At 42.4% G+C, this 17,354-nt stretch overlaps 1 protein-coding gene across 1 annotated transcript in view; it reads left to right on the top strand.

Annotated features, from left to right (window-relative positions):
• The window catches only part of PSMD1 (proteasome 26S subunit, non-ATPase 1), a 66,807-nt gene extending 49,751 nt beyond the window's left edge, over positions 1-17,056 (top strand). Inside the window, exons 19-25 of the mRNA XM_083868381.1 lie at positions 4,504-4,606; positions 8,556-8,725; positions 9,843-9,935; positions 10,957-11,049; positions 13,929-14,075; positions 15,877-16,031; positions 16,845-17,056. Coding sequence (XP_083724507.1) covers positions 4,504-4,606; positions 8,556-8,725; positions 9,843-9,935; positions 10,957-11,049; positions 13,929-14,075; positions 15,877-16,023 — 753 coding nt within the window. The 3' untranslated portion in view covers positions 16,024-16,031; positions 16,845-17,056. The remainder of the gene's footprint in view (positions 1-4,503; positions 4,607-8,555; positions 8,726-9,842; positions 9,936-10,956; positions 11,050-13,928; positions 14,076-15,876; positions 16,032-16,844) is intronic.
• The last annotated feature ends 298 nt before the right edge of the window (positions 17,057-17,354 follow it).

Raw genomic sequence — 17,354 nt, 5'->3', positions numbered from 1 at the left:
TGACAACTTCATTATGCGTTTGCAACCTGCAGGGCAATTAAGCCAGCAGTTTTTAAGATAAACTACAAGTAAATTCAATTCCTGGTTTTGTGTTAGCATAGTCATCTTGGCAAAATGAGAAAATAATAAACAAGGTCAAGCCTTTCCCTCCATCCTCCTTCAGTCATAATAGCCTTTTTCTCCATCTTCCTTCAATCATATTGGCCTGTTGTTTTTTAGATGTGAAGAAAACAGGACCAGATTGCTGTTGGGATTTCTCCCCTCCCCCCATTTACATTAAATGCTAGGTCTTGCTAGGGTGAAGAATGATTTTGCAATATTCTGGTAGCACCTTTACTTTATGAAAGTCCACTACTGTGAGATGCTTCTGTACACGCCTTCAAGAGGGCAAGTGTATGCAAAATAACTTCATACTTCATCTTTTGAAGAAGATAGATACAACAGGCAAACAGTTTAAAACCTATTTTATTAGACTTTATTTATGCTCTTGTTCTTAAGAGCTTGCATTTGCCAGAAGCATCATGCATATCACCTGTCAATGTTTCTTGTAATTAACTGTTTATAAAATCTTGTTCTTGACCATCTCCTGGGCTTCATGTGCATGAATATTGACTGCTGGAGGGAGAAGTGGTAAATAGCCTGATAAATGACAGCCCTTTGTGGTAGGAAATGGTGCTGTATCGTTCTGATATCTCAAAGTCTCTGTTGTTTCCTCACTGTTTCCAAGGTTCTGTATTTGGCTTCATTTGAACTCAGTGACATGTCATTTTGGCCAATACTAATTATCAGAATGGGGTGTGTGTTTTGTTGGAAAGATGAAATGAGTCATGGTCTGTGTTTTAGTGTTCCTCCTGGAAGTTGCCCAAATAAATTTCTTGGTAGCATTTCCAAATGCTGTAGAATTTTTGAAGTGCTTGAAGATTTCAAGGGAGAAACAAAGCTTGTGGGTTTCACAGCATATTAAACTTACACAGTAGTTTGGGTTGTGCTTGTTGCTGTGGTTTGAAGGAAAAATAATAGCAGATAAAAGGACTTTACTAGACAAACTCTGGCAGGTTTTGCTTCAACAGCTTAAGAAATGGCTGGGTGATGATATCTTGCTCCATTTTGTAGGAGGTGAGTGCCCCAGCACCTTCCCCCAAGAGATGGAGCATTAGCTCCATGTGAAGTTAATACCTTCTTGAACTGCTGCTGCCAGAGCTGCCAAAGCAGGCTTTACCCTGCAGCAAGGAATATTTTCAGCTGGGACCTGATCCAGTCAAAATTCCCATTCCTGTGAAACATTTGCTTTGTAGGAACAGCCTGAACAAGCATGTGGATCTATTATGCGTTTGAGTGTTGAGACCTGTGGTCTGAGTCCTTTGGTTGGGGTTTGCCTGGTCCCTAAGGCTGAGCAGAGTAGTCTCTCATCCTTTTACAGAACAATTTTGCTACTATTGACTTTGAACTGTGGAAAGGGCACACTTACTTAAGTGCATTTTCCAGGCCTGGCAGTGATCCATGGCTCACAATGCACAGGTATGCAGAATTTATATGAACCCGGAATGCTCTTGAGATGGAATTACACATTTTGTATTTTTATAATAGATGGCATAAGGATTGTTTCTTACTGCAGCTGTTCAGTGCTTGTTCATTGAATGCCTGCTCTCAGCTGATCTGCTGTAACCTGTCCCTGTCACCTGGAGAGGTGGCAGTTGATCTGCTCAGGTTGAGCAGCCCAGTTTTTGTCCTGGTACCTTGCAGTTGTCAGTGTCTCTGATACCTCACTGCCCTGCACAGGGTCCTTCCTGGTGCCAAAGCTGGTAGGCTCCTGGTGGGCTTGTTGCCTGGGTGTTCTGTTCATGTGCTCTGGACTAATGTACACGTGAGTAGGAGCTGAGGAAGGTGTATTAGGGAAGGGGTGCTCACAGGGGCAGTCATCATGACCGGGGAGGGGGATGATTTCCCTTTTTAGCCCTGTCTCACCTTCCCAAGTGAGGTTTCCTGCCCTCTGTTCCAAGGGCTGCTCCGTCAGACTTCGAGTGCCAGTGTGAACATCAGCACTTCTGCTGAATATCTTCTCACTCCACCCAGGGTTTAGTTCTCTGAAGATTTGATTACAGTGTAAATTCTGGATTACAGTTCACCAAATGAGTTTTGTAACATCTGACTATTTTCATAAATATTCCAAACCCAGAAGCTGAGCCCAGAGTCAAGGGAATGATGTGCTCTAAACAGAGGCACTGGAATTCTGTTGCTCAGCTCAACAGACAAATGGTTTCACATGTTACTTCTGCTTCCCAGTGTCTGTTCCAAATAATACCCAAAGGCTTTGGTTCACCTGGTCTGCGTGTGGCTGCCTTTGAGGCTCAGTTCCAGGCTGCAAATGCAAACTAAGATGTTTTTTCATTTTACAAAGAGGTCAGATATAAGAAGCAAACCATTTGCACTGAACATGTAAACTTCAGTGTAAGCTTTTATAAATAAAAATCAGGAGAGCTTGAAAAAGCATAAATGGAGTGAAGCAAGAGCAGAGTATTCTGTATACCCAGAATAAACCCTGCATTGTACGTGCAGTATCTGCCTGCCACACATCTGTCTGTGGCTGTCCTGATAATTTATGTTGCTCCTTTTTCTTCGTTCTAATAATTGCAAAATCACCTTCTTTGGGGGACTAATAACTAGAAACATTATAATGCAAAAAGGAATTGGTGAGTAGAGAACTAGTATTAGCACACAAATTGTTGAATTTCGGCAGAAAAATGGAAATAGCTGCTGTTTTCCATTGACAGCTCTAATAAATGCATCCTGCTCTTCAGGTTGAAGAGAATTGCTGTTTTGTTCAGCTTTGCTGCTGTTTAAATGTGCTTGGTTGCTCTGGTGCTTCATGGTAGTGAGTCCATTGGTGTGAAACAGAGTCATTTTAATGCAGTCCTGTTTAGCAGTACATGACTTGCATGTATGAATGTTAATGTCTTCTGGTATCACAAAGTGGCTTAATCAGGTTAGATGCTATCAGTGCTGAATGAGCTGAGGTGACAAAGTAGTGTCACTGGGTTACTGGCTGAAAGAGTGAAAGCAGGAAAGATGTCACCTAGAGAGCATCTGTTCATTTAGGACACCTGTGTTTTAAGTGGTATGATGAGTTACCCTGCATTGAAAACTCTTTTGCAGAAAGCTTGTTCTTAATCTGAACTGTCACTGGGTGTGCAGGGCTGCCAAGCAGTGCTGCAGCTCTTGGGCATAATGCTCAGGGGTTGGAGAGATGGTCTTCATCTTTTGTTTTCACCCCAGATATTGGATATAATCTCTCAAAGGTCTCGTCTCAACTTCTTACTGCCTCTGGTCAAAAATTCTCACATGAAATGCTCTGCTAGCATTGCCTTGACTGCAGGATTACCTCGTGGTTCTGATGTTTTACAGGAGAATGTGATCTTGTGCCTTGCTGAGAAACCCCTGCAGTGATTTATCCCCTCAGACAGCTCTTCATTCTGTTTCAATATTTATTTTTTACCTTGATGAATCCCAGTTTAACAAAATGTTATTCTCAGCACAGTTCTCATGTCACTGACTAAGTTGTATGAATGGATGTTTTTTCACAGGTGTGAAAGCTTTCTGCAAAGCTTTGAGATTCCCCAAGCAGGCCACATGTGGTAGGAGTGATGCCTGAAGGCTGCTCCTGGTGCTCTGTGCTGCCACCCTTGGCACAGCTCTGGAGCTCAGAGTGTCCTGCATGGATGGGGACCAGCAGTTTGCTGGGTGCTGTCCTGAATGTCTTGGTCAGTGTTTAAGCCTCCTTCCCAGGTACATTTAGGCTCTGGGAACATCAGAGGCTGTGCCAAAGCCCCTTCCTAGTGGTAGTGTTGAAGCTTGGCCTTGTAGGGCCCTTGTCACTAAGCAAAGGTCACTGATGTCTGGGGATTGTCTGGTATTAAGGTTTTATGCTGAGAAACTTCAACTGTGTTTGCATTTCTAGAACTGCTCAGTGTCTCTAATGGCAGTGTCTGGCCCTGCTGCCTTGAGCTAGAAGTTTGTCCTCTCCTTTGTGGCTGCAGCTGTAGACAGAGAATTTGAAATGTCAGGAACAAAGTGGACCAGTAGTGAGGAGAAATTTGGAAGAATTCTATTCAAAAATACTTCCTTTGCTTTTGAGAAGGTCAAATGAAGGCTTAGTATGTAAAGAGAGAGAAAGAAAAGAAGACAAAATGTCACATGAGTATCTGGATTAAAATTAATTTTAAAAAGAGATAAGAAATATTCTTCCAGACATGCTGTGGGTGTGATGCGGCTTCCCAGGTTTTGACTGCATTGCAGACCAGGGTTTTCTGGTCTGCTTTTTCAGGTACAAAAATTATACTTGAGCTATATTGCTGCTCCATTGTGTATATTAAAAGACATAAGTTATTAATTTATGGTAAATCCCTAGATCTTGTTGGATACTGTTCTCTCTTGAATACTTGGACTATTTGACTCATGCAGTTTTATAATCTCTCTTTTTTTTCCTTTTTTGTTATTTTTAACCAGGTCAGCCAGTTCAGGCAGCTCTATTCCAAAGTGATCAATGATAAGCATGATGATGTTATGGCAAAGTTTGGAGCAATCCTGGCACAAGGCATTTTGGATGCAGGTAATGCTCTAAACATTTAAAGCTGCCAAAATTTCTTAAACTTGTTTGGTTGCAAACACTGTAGCAGCAAATTTCATTTGGGGGATGAGGTGCTGGTTTTATGCCTGTCATGTCATAGTAGCAAGAAATCTCAGTTTTTGAGGAATTTTAGCTAATTAAAGAAATAAACCCTGTTTGGTAGTTTCAGCTTCTATCAGCATGTTTCTATTAGGACAGACTCAGCACAGTCATTGGGGCAGAATTCATGTCCAGAAGACAAATACAGTATTTTTTTCTCTAAGTCTGTTTTGTTATCCTGAATGTTGATTTATTATAGCATGATAGGTTGCTTCGTTATTTTTCTAAACCTGCTCCAGAAATTTGGAAATCATGTGATATCTAGTCCTTATATTTTTCTTTTTCTAACATAACCAGTTTTTAAAATTATATCTATAATGATATATACATGTCTTTAATAAATAATTTTTTCTACGGTCACGATTATTAAAAGAGGTTGCACAAAGGAGGAAGCACAGTTAACTGCATCAGTGTTTTTTCAGCAGACCCAGTTACAGACTACTGCTATCTTTTTCTAGCAAAGAAAACATCATTTCATGAATGTTAGTGACTAAATATTGAGTCAGGAATAGGTTTCTTTAAAGCCATCAGCGTTTCACAAGGGCTGAGTTGCAGGGCCCATTAGGGAAGGTTTCTGTAAGCAAAGAGGGCAGACAATGTTTTGAATTTTCCCTTCTGCTGAGGTAACACTTGTACAGTGCTGTGTCTGTCAGTGGCACCTCCTTTGCAAGTTTCCAAACACAGTTTCTCCCGTCTGGTTTCCTGTGCTGAGCCCTTCTCTTGCTGTGCACCCCCTTATCCCCTATAACAGGCAGAAACAAGCTGGTTTTTCCTGTACTCTTGAGATCAAGATTAGTCCTGAAGTCCATAAGGAAAGGAGCCTCAGAATTTGTCTCTGCTGTGGCCCAGGCACAGCTGCTTGCAGTGTGGGTGCAGTGTCTGTGTGAAATCTCTGCATCTCCAGGCTGTGGTGGGGGAGAAGAGCGTAGTGCTGCCTGCACCTCTCTGCGTAGAAGCAGGTTTAAAAAGCTTTCCCGGTGGCCATGTGACTGTCAGGCTGCTGTCACAGATGACCAGGCCTGCTCAGTAACAGGCACCACCTTCGTGCCTCCTGGGTGCCCCTCCTGGAGCTCAGACTGAGCTATGTTCTTGGCACAAGACTCTTAGAATAATTTTGGTCACTCACACTTAGAATAATTTTTGTCATACTCAGTTGCTGGGAAGCCAGAGACTAGCTGGGATTTTTCTGGGATTTTTCTCTGCGTAGTACAGACCTGGTTTGAATTCTGACCCTTAAGATTAAATCATAAAAATACAACTAAAAATCTTATTTGCTTCCTGTGTCACCCATGTATTGTATAATAATTTGGAAACCAAAAATGCCCTGTTCTAATAAGCTTTATGGGAATTTGTGCCAACTTTAACCTCATTTTTTTCTTGCTAAGAGACTCAGGGAAGGCTGTGAACTGCTTTTCTTAACCTATTGCCACTTTTGTTAGAGCCTCCTAAAAGAACAAATTCTTTTTATCCTTCCTATACAATGATTTACAGAATTTAATTATCACTACCAGGAAGAAAAGGTTCTTTGTGTTATCTGCCACAATTAGGGCAGTTGAATTTAGTTTTTTGTTGTGTCTTTTTTTGTGGAATGAGGAGAAAAGTCCAATTCTCTTCCAATGACAAGGTTTGATTAGAAGTGCAAGATTTTCAGTGTAGAACTGGGAAATGATGCGCTGGGGGTGGGATTTCTGCTCCGACAATTAGGCAGCCATTTGGGCTGGTAGTTTAATTGAAGGAGTGGGGTACCTTGGGAGCACTGAAGTGGAAATGAAGAATTTGGTCAATGACTAGTTGATAAGCCCCAGAAGCAACATTTTGACTTTAATAAAGTAAGAAAGAAATAGACACTAAATTTAACTTAGTGTTTGGGAATTTTCCCCAAAACCCCCTTGCCCCAGTGGCAGTGTGAATTTGGGGAGATGGACCTTATAGTACTACCCAAGGATCCCTCAATTTTTTTCTTCAGTGTTTTTTGAAATTTTTTTTCCAGGCATCATGTCACAGCTTTTATTCATCTAGCCAAAGATCTGGAATGTGTTCCCTTCCAGGCAGTCAGGGTTGCTATTTATTCATGAAGATAAATCACAATTGTGCAGTATTATGTCTCCCCACCTTTCCTGCACCCTCCAAAATCCTGGGAGTGAGGGTGGACTGTTAGTGGGTATAAAACAGCAGAAAAAAATAGCGTAGCAGCATCTTTTGAATATTGAATCTGTTGCTCATCCAGGAAATTCCAGAGATTGGATAATTGTAGGTTTTATCTGAATTATAGGTTAAAAATCTGAAAATTAAAGTGCAAAAGTTTGATAAAGTCCAATTAAGCTGCTTGTGCAACATTCACTGGGGGCTGCTTGATTCAGAATATCTGCTGATAACCAGGACCTAGTCTTTATACAATGCTGCAGTAAAATAAAGTTCAAAGTGAAGATGGGGAAGAAGACCAGAAATTTGAGTGTGTAGTGCTCAACATGTTTAAGAATAGCACAAGACCTCAGACAGTCCCTCCAAAGTGCTGTGGCGAATTCAGGTGAAAGGGCAAGAGATTGCTATCAGAGAAAATAAGAAGCAGCAGAGCAGACCTAGCACTAGAAAAACACAAGACCATATCTTTGTCTTTCTTCAAAGATGTAGCAGGAAGTTTTCCTGTCAAACAGCAGGAGATCTATTACTACCACGAAAGGAAGAGGAAGGAGATAGAATGTAGGCAGAGCATCCTTACAGGAGGGCATCAAAATATCCCACCTTCCACTGCCTCTCTTGGGACTAACCTTCACAATACCCAAGATGACAATATTGCTTCAGTCAGGGTTTTCATTAGTTTTGGCAGCAAAACTGTTTGTCTTTAAAACTCAGACACCTCCATTGCTGTCTGGCCCTGCTGAGGTGGCTGTTCATGCAAGGCTGGGCAAAGCTACTCCAGTTTGGGATTTTCAGCTACAGAGTGGCTTGACTTTGCAAGGAGTGGATGTTTGTATTTTAACAAAGTTAACCTCCCTGCACTGGGTCTTGTCAGCGGTAATGGACTTGCCTGGTGCCCTCTTCAACTCAGCGCACTGTGTTCATCGGTAGACAGAAGATCAGATTAACACTTTCTCACACTGTCTGCAAGTCCAGTCTCTCAATTTTGTTTCTAGCTGGATGTTTCTGCACTACATCAACATATGAGTTATTTGGGTCTCTGCTTTGCAAGTACAAATCTAAGACTTGGTTGTCTGGCAGAGATGTAATTTTGCTGCAAAGGCTGCAGGAGCATGTCTCTGTGCAGCTTAGATTGATAACGTCTAGAAACAACTTCTGAAGTTGCTGCTGTTTACATTTTTTTTTCTACTAAGATGGTGTAGGATAAAAATCTAAGCATACTTCTTCTGAATGAATGATAGTTCAGGGAGGCAGAAATAGTCAGAAAGAAAAGTTTCTATATGCTCTGCTGTATATGTACTGTGCTCCTTCCAAGCCTTGTCATGGGGATCATTTATATGCCATGCTTTAAATTTGTTTATGGCAAAAGTTTGCTTTTTTCTCTCCCTCTGACTGCCTGTACTTTTGTCTAACCTGTATCCTGGCAAAATGAGCATGAAGGAAGGGCTGTATTTCCCAATAGTGTTTGGGTACTGTAGAGCAGTGTGGTTGCTGTGCTGTACATCTGTTTTACTGAGTAGGCTGAGCTCACAGTAAAGGAGAGAGGTGTGTTCCAGAGGAGGAAACTGGCACTACTGTGGCCTGGCTTGCCTTGTGCAGCCCTTTGACAGCAACTGTTTGAGATTTATTGCTCAGGTGTCTTTGTGAAGTACCCAGGAATGAATAATTCACTGACTTTCATGATTCCTTACAGGAGGCCATAACGTAACCATTTCACTGCAGTCGAGGACAGGACACACTCACATGCCTTCCGTGGTGGGGGTTTTGGTCTTTACCCAGTTTTGGTTCTGGTTCCCTCTGTCACACTTTTTGTCACTGGCATTCACCCCAACCTGTGTCATTGGCCTTAACAAGGATCTTAAGGTACGTAACAAGACCAGAGAAGAGACTGAAAAGTTTCTTGGAATATTTGAGTGCTCTGCAAGCTGTATTCATAGATTCGTTGGTTTTCTTTGCATGTTTCCAACTTGTTTGTGCCAGAAAAGGTACTAACTGGAAGAAATCTGAAAAACAGGCTTAAAGTGCAGAGCTGGTGATGGGAATGAGAACAAGAAAAATGTAGAGAGCAGACACTGACCTCTTTACTTCAAAGTAGCTTAAAAAGAAAGAAACTGTATTTAGAGTATTTGGGCAGAGGTCACCCCATTATCACCCTTAAAGGTCAGGGCTATTTTTTAAAAAAGTGTTGCCTTCCTGGTCTCCCAGATAAATTATGTGATATTCTCCCCTAGGAAAGCTAGCAGTGGGAAAAGAGGATTTGTTTGGATTCCTTGGGGAGTAAACATTAAACTGAGCAGCCATGGGTACAGCACTTTTCTTGTGCATCTGTTCTTGCAGCTATCAGCTGTGGTACAGCCCCTGTAAGCTGTGTACCATGCTGGGTCTCCTCTGCTGAAGAACTAAGCTAGGAATTTCCACAAAAAGGCTTCTGGATGTGGCAGCAGGGAGTGTTTAACAATTTGGATTGGATATCAAAAGATGCTTTCTACCCTTACTTGAGTAGCCAAGAGTAAGGGAATGTGTGACACTGGTAACTCAGCCCCAAATGTAGAGTCCTTTGGCAGGAAGGGAATGTCAGTGCTTGCTCTGCCCTCGCGTGCATTGACAGAGCAGATCTTCACTTAGATCTTAAACCAATTTTGTGTTAATACACACAAACACAGCAACAACATCAAAACCACAAAAGCTTTGAAGCAAAGAAAACAAAGCATGGTGTGAATAGGATGGAGTGTATGGAGAGGGCTAGGAGAGCCTGCCAGAGTCAAATTATAGAATAATTAAATAACATTGTTCTAGTTGAACCGCTGCCACTGATAACAGTTTCTCAGCTTCCGGAGAGGGAGAAGGGGAAGCTTGTATTCTTTAGAGGATCTGTGTTTGTCTCTGCTGGAAGGAAAATGAAGCTAAAGTAATTATTCTGCTGTGGATTTTTCCCCTGCTTTTTCTAGTTTCTAACATTGTTTTAAACTCTTTGTCTTAGATGCCAAAAGTCCAGTACAAGTCCAACTGTAAGCCGTCCACATTTGCCTACCCCCCGCCTCTTGAGGTACCAAAGGAAAAGGAGAAAGAAAAGGTATTTGAGCTGGCTTTCTGTGTAAAGACTGACCCCTTCTCCCTCCTAGTACAAACATTGACTTTGGTGGTACTACTAGAGAATCTAAAGAACAAAGGAAAAATTGGCAGGTGCTGTAGTCTCTGAAAGAGAATTCTAGGTAAATTTTCCTGCTGTGCCTGGGACTGTTGCTGATTGTGGCATACAAGTGCTTTGCCACTGAATTGCTGCAGCCATTCTTGTCTGAAGTGGTCAGGCAGAAATATTGAATAAAAACCCTGCTTTCCATGCCCTACTGACTTGTATGTGCAGCACTCAGCAGAGCAGGGTCCTTTTCTGTCACTTGAGCTCCAAAACGCTGCTCCAGTGCAACTGTTGAGAATATTAAGTGGGACACTTCTCAAATACTCCTATATGGAAGGAGCAGTGGGCCCATGTGCTAGAATAATAGCTGTCAGCTCCATGGATTGCAAAAAGGTAAGTGTGGCACTGAGAATATCTCGATATTGAAAAGGAGAAGATGAGACCTGTGGGGTCACAAGTGGAACAATAGTGGAAGCAATTTGTCTGCTGGCACAGGATGGTAAAAGCTGTTGAGCAGAGCACAGCAGCGGGCAGAGCAGCCCTTAGGGAGCAATTGCAGCAGTGGGGACCTCAAGCATGTCATGCTGATGAATGACATGGTGTGAAAACTGTAAAACATTTTACCAGAATTGAATGCTGGACAGGACAGATTTCCAAGCCACCGAGGAATCCAGAAATTAACTCTGATGAAAGCAAAGCTCACTGCTTATAGCTGTTTTCTTGCCTTTGAATAGGATGTGAATTGGACTAATCTTTTCTCTTTAAACTTCCCTGGCCAAAAGTTAAAATGTGCCAAAAGCCCACATTTATTCTCAACAACAATGTGGCAAATGCTGTTGTTCCCTGACCCTCTCAGAAAGCTGCTGCCATTTGTTCCCAAAAGACTTCAGCCTGGGGCACTGAAACTCAGTACACAGTGTTGGGTCACACTGAATGCCTCATCTGTTGCCATATCCAGGTTTCCACTGCTGTGCTGTCCATCACTGCAAAAGCCAAGAAGAAGGAAAAGGAAAAGGAGAAAGAGAAGAAGGAAGAGGAAAAGATGGAAGTGGTGGGTGCACACATTCAAACTTAAGTGTCTTCTTACCCCCTCACCCTTATAAATGTGAAAGGTGTGTCATGAAAGTTGGCACCCACTTATCTCTGTCCTCTTGCCACCTGTGTTATGAGCAACACTGACACACATTGCTGCAGACACTGGTTTGCACCTTTACTCTGTGTGTGCACTGTTAAAAGCAAGAGGTGCTATTAATTGTGAATCTGTTATTTCTGAGAAATAGATCTTCCTCAGTGTTGGTAAGAAACTGACTTCCTTAATGGCAAAAACTTGTTTTGACAGGTTTATGTGCCTTTAACTGCATCAACCTTATGAGTATTATTTCATTACCTGCTTGTTTTAGACTCAGAGGAATTTTATCTCTTATCCATGAAATTTTCTTACTAATGCAGAAAAAGTTTTAGTAATTTCACATCCTTGGGACCTCTGACCTTTTAAAAAGAAGTGTTGTAGCAGTTGCTTGATAGTGTCTGATTCACCTTGAGAGCACTGAGGAGTTTAAAGTTTTTGATTTTGCACATGCTTAACCTCCTGTTCTGAAATGTTCACCTTTTTGGCAGCAGCCTCTTATGTGCTTTGCCCATCTATCAAAATGCCAAACATTTATCCACACCCAGCTCAGAACCAGCTGAGGTTTGAGCACAGGTTCCATATGCTGCTCAGTAGTTATGGTGATTGCTTTGGTCCTCTGATGATTTCTTTCAGCTCATAGACCTGACACTGGAAGTTGTCATCCTCATCTGTGAATAATGTGTCATCCTGGAGCAAGCTGAGTAATGGAGAAATGAATTTTTGGTGGTTGCTGTAATTTGGAAAACATATGACAGCTAAAATTCTTGCAGTACACAAAAGATCCTTTGTTTTGTGCCCTGTTCATAAATGCAAATATACCAAGAACAACTGTAAGCTGAAAGTGTATTGTGGACCCACAGAATTCTTTGTTTGAAAGACCTTTAAGCCCAACTTAAGCCCAGCAATGCCAAGGTTACCACCACTCTGTGTCCCTGAGTGCCACATCAACACATCTTTTAAATACCACCAAAGATGGTGACTCCATCACTCCCCTGGGTAGCCCAAGTGCTTGACAATCTTTTTGAAGAAGAAAAGTTTTCTAATATCCAACCTAGCGCTCCCCTGGCACAACCTGAGGTCATTTCCTCTTGTCCTGTGTCTTGTTAGCGGGCAAAATTACCCCATTTATTTCCACGCCCCTGTCAGGGAGTTGTAGAGAGTGATAAGGTCCCCATTGAGCCTTCTTTTCTCCAGGCTCAGCCCCTTCAGCTGCTCCTCACAGGTCTCATGCTCCAGTTCTGTTGTCCTTTTCTGGACATGCTCCAGCACCTCAATGTCTGTCTTGTAGTGAGGGGCCCAAAACTGAACACAGGGTTCAAGGTGTGACCTCACCAGTCCCAAGTACAGGGGACAGTCACTGCCCTGGTCCTGCTGTCCACAGCACTGCTGGCACAACCCACAATGCCACTGACTTTCCTAGCCACCTGAGCACATGCTGCCTCATGTTCAGTCACACTGTCAACCAGCCCTGCCAGGTACTTCCCCTTCTGGCCTCTTTAATTTAAATTTTAGTCTGACAAACCCCACACATGCGGCATAAGATCACAGGTCTATGTGTAAAATAACCTTCCTAGACCTACATAGGTGTTGTCACATTGTAGGCACTGAATGTCATGCATCTGGCCCAGAAAATTAATCATCTCATGCATGCAAGGTATAATCTCTGGGTTTTGGGTTTCTTCTCCTTTGTCAAATTTCCTTGTCACCAAACATTGCCTTTTCTTTGAATCATTCTTACAGTTCTATGTAGGAAGCAAAATGTGCTGAACAGATGAATATTTCTTCTAAAATTGCTAGAACCTACATTTAATTGCAGGTGTTGAGAAGAAGCAATATGTTAGAAGGGGTTCACATGTTGTGTCCATGTGTGTGTCCAGATTTTTGAAAAGTTTCCTTGGCTGAATTGAGCAGAAAAATAAGGATAGTAAACAGGGAGCTTGCTGCCACCTGCTGTGTTTGAATTGAGTGTTTTGCCATTTTCTTAATGTTTTAGAGATATCATTGCTTTCCTGTTTTCCTCTCATGTCTGTTACATGACTAGTAATCCATAGCTTCCAAGGGACCTGCACAGCAATGAGCAGCTGCTGTGCCAGAGAAAAGTCCTGTCTGCTGTTACAGGATGTGCCATGCATTCAGTGATGTTCCTATTCAGTGATAGTTTTCTATTGGTTGTTCCCACCTTTTCTGCTTTTTTTTTTTGTTTGTTGCTCAAATGTTTCTGAGAAAGAGGGGAAAAAATGACCCACTTTTTAAGTATGTAAAGGATACTGTTTTTTTTTTTTCCTTCTGCTTTTCACCTCTAGCTGCTGAGTCATTGGGTAAGGGAGGAGTCACTGTAATTCCCTAGCAAGTTGCTGAGGTCGAGTCATTTTGGGTAAAGTGCTGTCACTACCAGTAGCGTGAAATGTCAGTGACAGATTTATAGCTGCAAAAATACAAGGGCAGCTTTTGGCAATTTTCATATGCTCAGTGATGTTATTGAAGAATCTTCAATTGTGACAAAAAGTGGTGAGTTTACAGAAAAGGTGGGAGAAAGGAAAAGAGGTTAAACTGTTCCACTGCTACTTCTTGCTGAACTTGCTTTCATCTGCAGCTGAGAGTGAGGCATTGCCTTGTCAAGAGCACTTAGATCCACGCTGGCATTTTCTCTGCCAGCTGATAGATAAATATTAGCATGTTCCTCAGGAAAAGAATGGTTTCTCACCACGCTTTGGAATTGCTGCCTGACTGTACCTTACCCTGCTGAACTGTGAAAGGTTAGAGGTTACTGCTAAAATCATGTTGATCTTCTCCCTCCACAGGATGAGAATGAAAAGAAGGATGAAAAAGAAAAGAAAAAAGAGCCTGAACCCAACTTCCAGCTTTTGGACAACCCAGCCAGAGTCATGCCTGCTCAGCTCAAAGTTCTCACTATGACAGAGAGCTGCCGGTACCAGCCTTTCAAACCAGTAAGGGTTACTTTCCTTGTTCATATGCTTGACAGAGTGTTCCCAGTGCTGGGCTTGTGTGTAAGGCCCAGAAGTTCGGTGGTACATGAGAACTCACAGCTGGTGCAGTACTGGAATGTGTTTCAGAGATTTGCCGCTTCGCTGTTGTCATATTTCCTTTTTTAATGTCCCTCTCTGCAAATGATCACATGCAGTTCTAGTTGGGCAAAAGTCAGAGCTGCTGCAAACCTTTTCACCATGCTAATGCTGCTTTATTTTTCTTTCTTCTTGTACCTGTGTCAAATGTGCAGCATGAAAACCAATCAGACATACTCTATGTATTGATGACATTGCTGGGAACATAAAGACCGAGCCATGATCTTTGAAATAGGCTGAGAAGTTGTACAGGTTCAGTGTCAAAGCAGTGAAATACACTAGGATTTGTGCTGCAGCTTTATTACCCTGCAGTGGGATTTATACCTAAATGGAGGGGTTTTTTCATTGAAAATATTTCCTATTGATAGAAAAGTTCCTTCAGCTCCTGTAAACATAGAGAAAAGAGACCATGTGATTGTCAGATGGAGAATGAAAAGGTCTTTTAGCACTCAGCCCAGGGGGTAACTAACTTCTCTGAGATGGTCAGATATGTTGCAAATCTGATAAGCTGGCTCCTGAACTGTAAATCTCCTGAGTCAAAGTCTTCTGTCCTTTATTTTTGTTCAAGAAATAGCATGCTTGACTTAACCCCATTTCCAGGATTACGCATGGGAAAATGGTGTTCAGTAGTAGTAATACTTTTTCCTGGAAAATAGTTATGTTTTTTTTAATAAATGGATTTCCTGGAATTCCATCAGCACATTGGAATTCTCTGTGCACTGTTCCCTTTTGAAACTCCTTTAGCAAAGCAGTGGAAGGGTTTTTTAGTTACTACCCTTTAAAACTAGGTGACCCAACTGCTTTTTGGATAGGGAAGGTCTGCTGTGTGTTCCAGTAAGTGTCCACTCACTGAAATGTGGACATACACAGCTGTTTGCTTCAGTTTCAAAAGAAGCAGAGTCCTTGGTGAGGGAGTTCAGTTTCCTGCCTTAAAGCCCCATAAATAGGTTTTGAAGAGAACAGAACAGTGCAGTTTTTGCTGGGATTAGGGTGTGTAACCAAGGAGCCTCTTGGAATGGAGCCGTTTTGGACCTTTGCTCTGCTTTGGCGAATGCCAGAGTAAAAGACCTCTTTGAAATGCTGTTTATAGCCTGAAATCCTGCTGTGGCCAAAGCCCTGATCCCAGCCAGGCGTGACACAGCACTGTGCCTTGTGCTTCATTCCCAGAGGTGCTTCAGCCTGCCAAGATGTTTGGTTGTGATCTTTGTAATTAATTCCCCTTTGTTTTTGTGGGGTTCTGCTAATAGGATTCCTCACTTTGTGGAAGCTGGTGATCAGATTAGTCTCCGTTTCAGAGAATCTCCTGGAGGCAGCTACACAGAGAGGCTTCACTAAGCATTGTAAATCTGAAAAGATGAGCCTCATAAAGCAATTACACTTCAATTAGTTTTCATGTGGAAAGCCCCAGACTGGGAATGGGGTAAAGTTGTGAATCCAGATGTCACTTTCCATTGAACTGAGACAGAATAAAAAGTAGCCTGGATAGACTCTGCCTGTTCCATGCCCTTACCAAGCAGAGATCCAGATGAGTGTCAGATGCTTTGCTTTCTGAAACTCATTCCTGCTCAGGAGTCTCATATGGCCTAGGATAGACTCTGTGGTCACAAACACTCCATCATGAGGCAGAGGCAAGCAGCTCTAAATGCTCATGGCACTTGTCTTGCAGCTTTCCATTGGAGGCATCATCATCTTGAAGGATACCAGTGAAGATATGGAGGAGCTGGTTGAACCCGTGGCAGCTCATGGTCCAAAGATTGAGGAAGAGGAGCAAGAACCTGAACCACCAGAGCCCTTTGAGTACATTGATGATTAAGACCTGAGGTACAGTGTACTGTGCAGAGTAACCTTTTTTAATCCAAATGAAGGAAAAGCCTCTTTGTACCAGCTCTAGCAGTTACCAGTACTCAGCACTCTTGGTTTAGCTCTTTGACAGCTTCTGTGTCAGATTTAGAAACATGCTCTGTCCTAATTTTAAAAGTTTGGCAGCTTAGAAGTCCACAAGTTCACTCTTTTGGGTCAGGCCTGACCCAGTTGTACTGGATCTGCTCTCTAATCTGGCAGGCTTAACTACTCTTTTGAGTAGAGCCTGGCTGGGCAGAGTGCAGTGCAGGGGTCACAGGGGCTAGTCAGCTCCTCAAAGATGGTCCCGAAAGAGGGGCAAGTAGTTTACATAACAAAGCTGCTATCTACTTGACCTCAGGGTGCCAGAATTTGTCAAAACAGAACTACTGTTCTGCTTCCTGGAGTTGCTTTGTCTTCCCAGCAGTTCTTAGCAGACTTCAGTCATGGGCTCTGTGATGCTCTATGAGCCCAACATAATGATAGCAGTAGATACGTTTCAGGAAATAAATGGTTCCTTGATTCTTTGGTTAGAGTGCCTGAATGGATGTGCAAGTTTCTCACTGAGAGGCAGAAATCCAGTTGCTTTATTTCCAAATATGGGCTGGCATGTCTCAGGGCTCCCAGGAGCAGAGATTATGCACTTGAATTGGTGGATGGGCAGGAAAACAAACTCCTTGCTGAGAACTATAAATGTTGTGTCAGTGACAGGCTTGGGTGAGTGTGTGAGGCCAACCATAAGAAGGCTTAGTTAAATACATTTGATTTTCTGGTTTCTCTCTCTCCCTCCTCCAGGGTCATGTCATCTAAAGAAGACACTATGCTTGGTATCAGAAAGACAGGCATGAAGACCTTCCTATTGAGATCTGATGTTCAGTGCATGCAGCCCCAATCTGTGCTGAGCTAAAGCTGATAGTCTGTGTTTTATGGCTGAAGAACAGATATATGCTATTTAGTGTACTCTTTCACAAAACCTTGTTTTCAAATAAATATATTAAAAACTCTTAAAAGAAAACTTGCTGCTTAAAACAAAACAAAAAGGAAGCCTAACATCTTTTTCTCTCTCCATATGTTAAAAACTAGACTCAAGTTGTGCATCTTTGTCCAGCAGAGCTTGATTGACTGCTCCTCTGTACAATCATCGGGATCTATGCACACCTCTGCACTTGTTGAGGCTGAACAAGGTCACAGCTGCAGCCTGGCCCAGCCATAGCACTGATGCACAGAGGGCAGGTTTCTGCTTGCCAGCAGCTGCACAGATGAGTCTGCTTCCAGATTCCCTCTGTGATCTTCCTTATCCTGGTA

The sequence above is a fragment of the Zosterops lateralis genome (genome assembly GCF_965231275.1).
Source record: "Zosterops lateralis genome assembly, chromosome: 10".
Taxonomy (NCBI): domain Eukaryota; kingdom Metazoa; phylum Chordata; class Aves; order Passeriformes; family Zosteropidae; genus Zosterops; species Zosterops lateralis.
The sequence above is the reverse complement of the archived record's forward strand: the minus strand, read 5'-3'. Positions and strand labels throughout refer to the sequence as shown.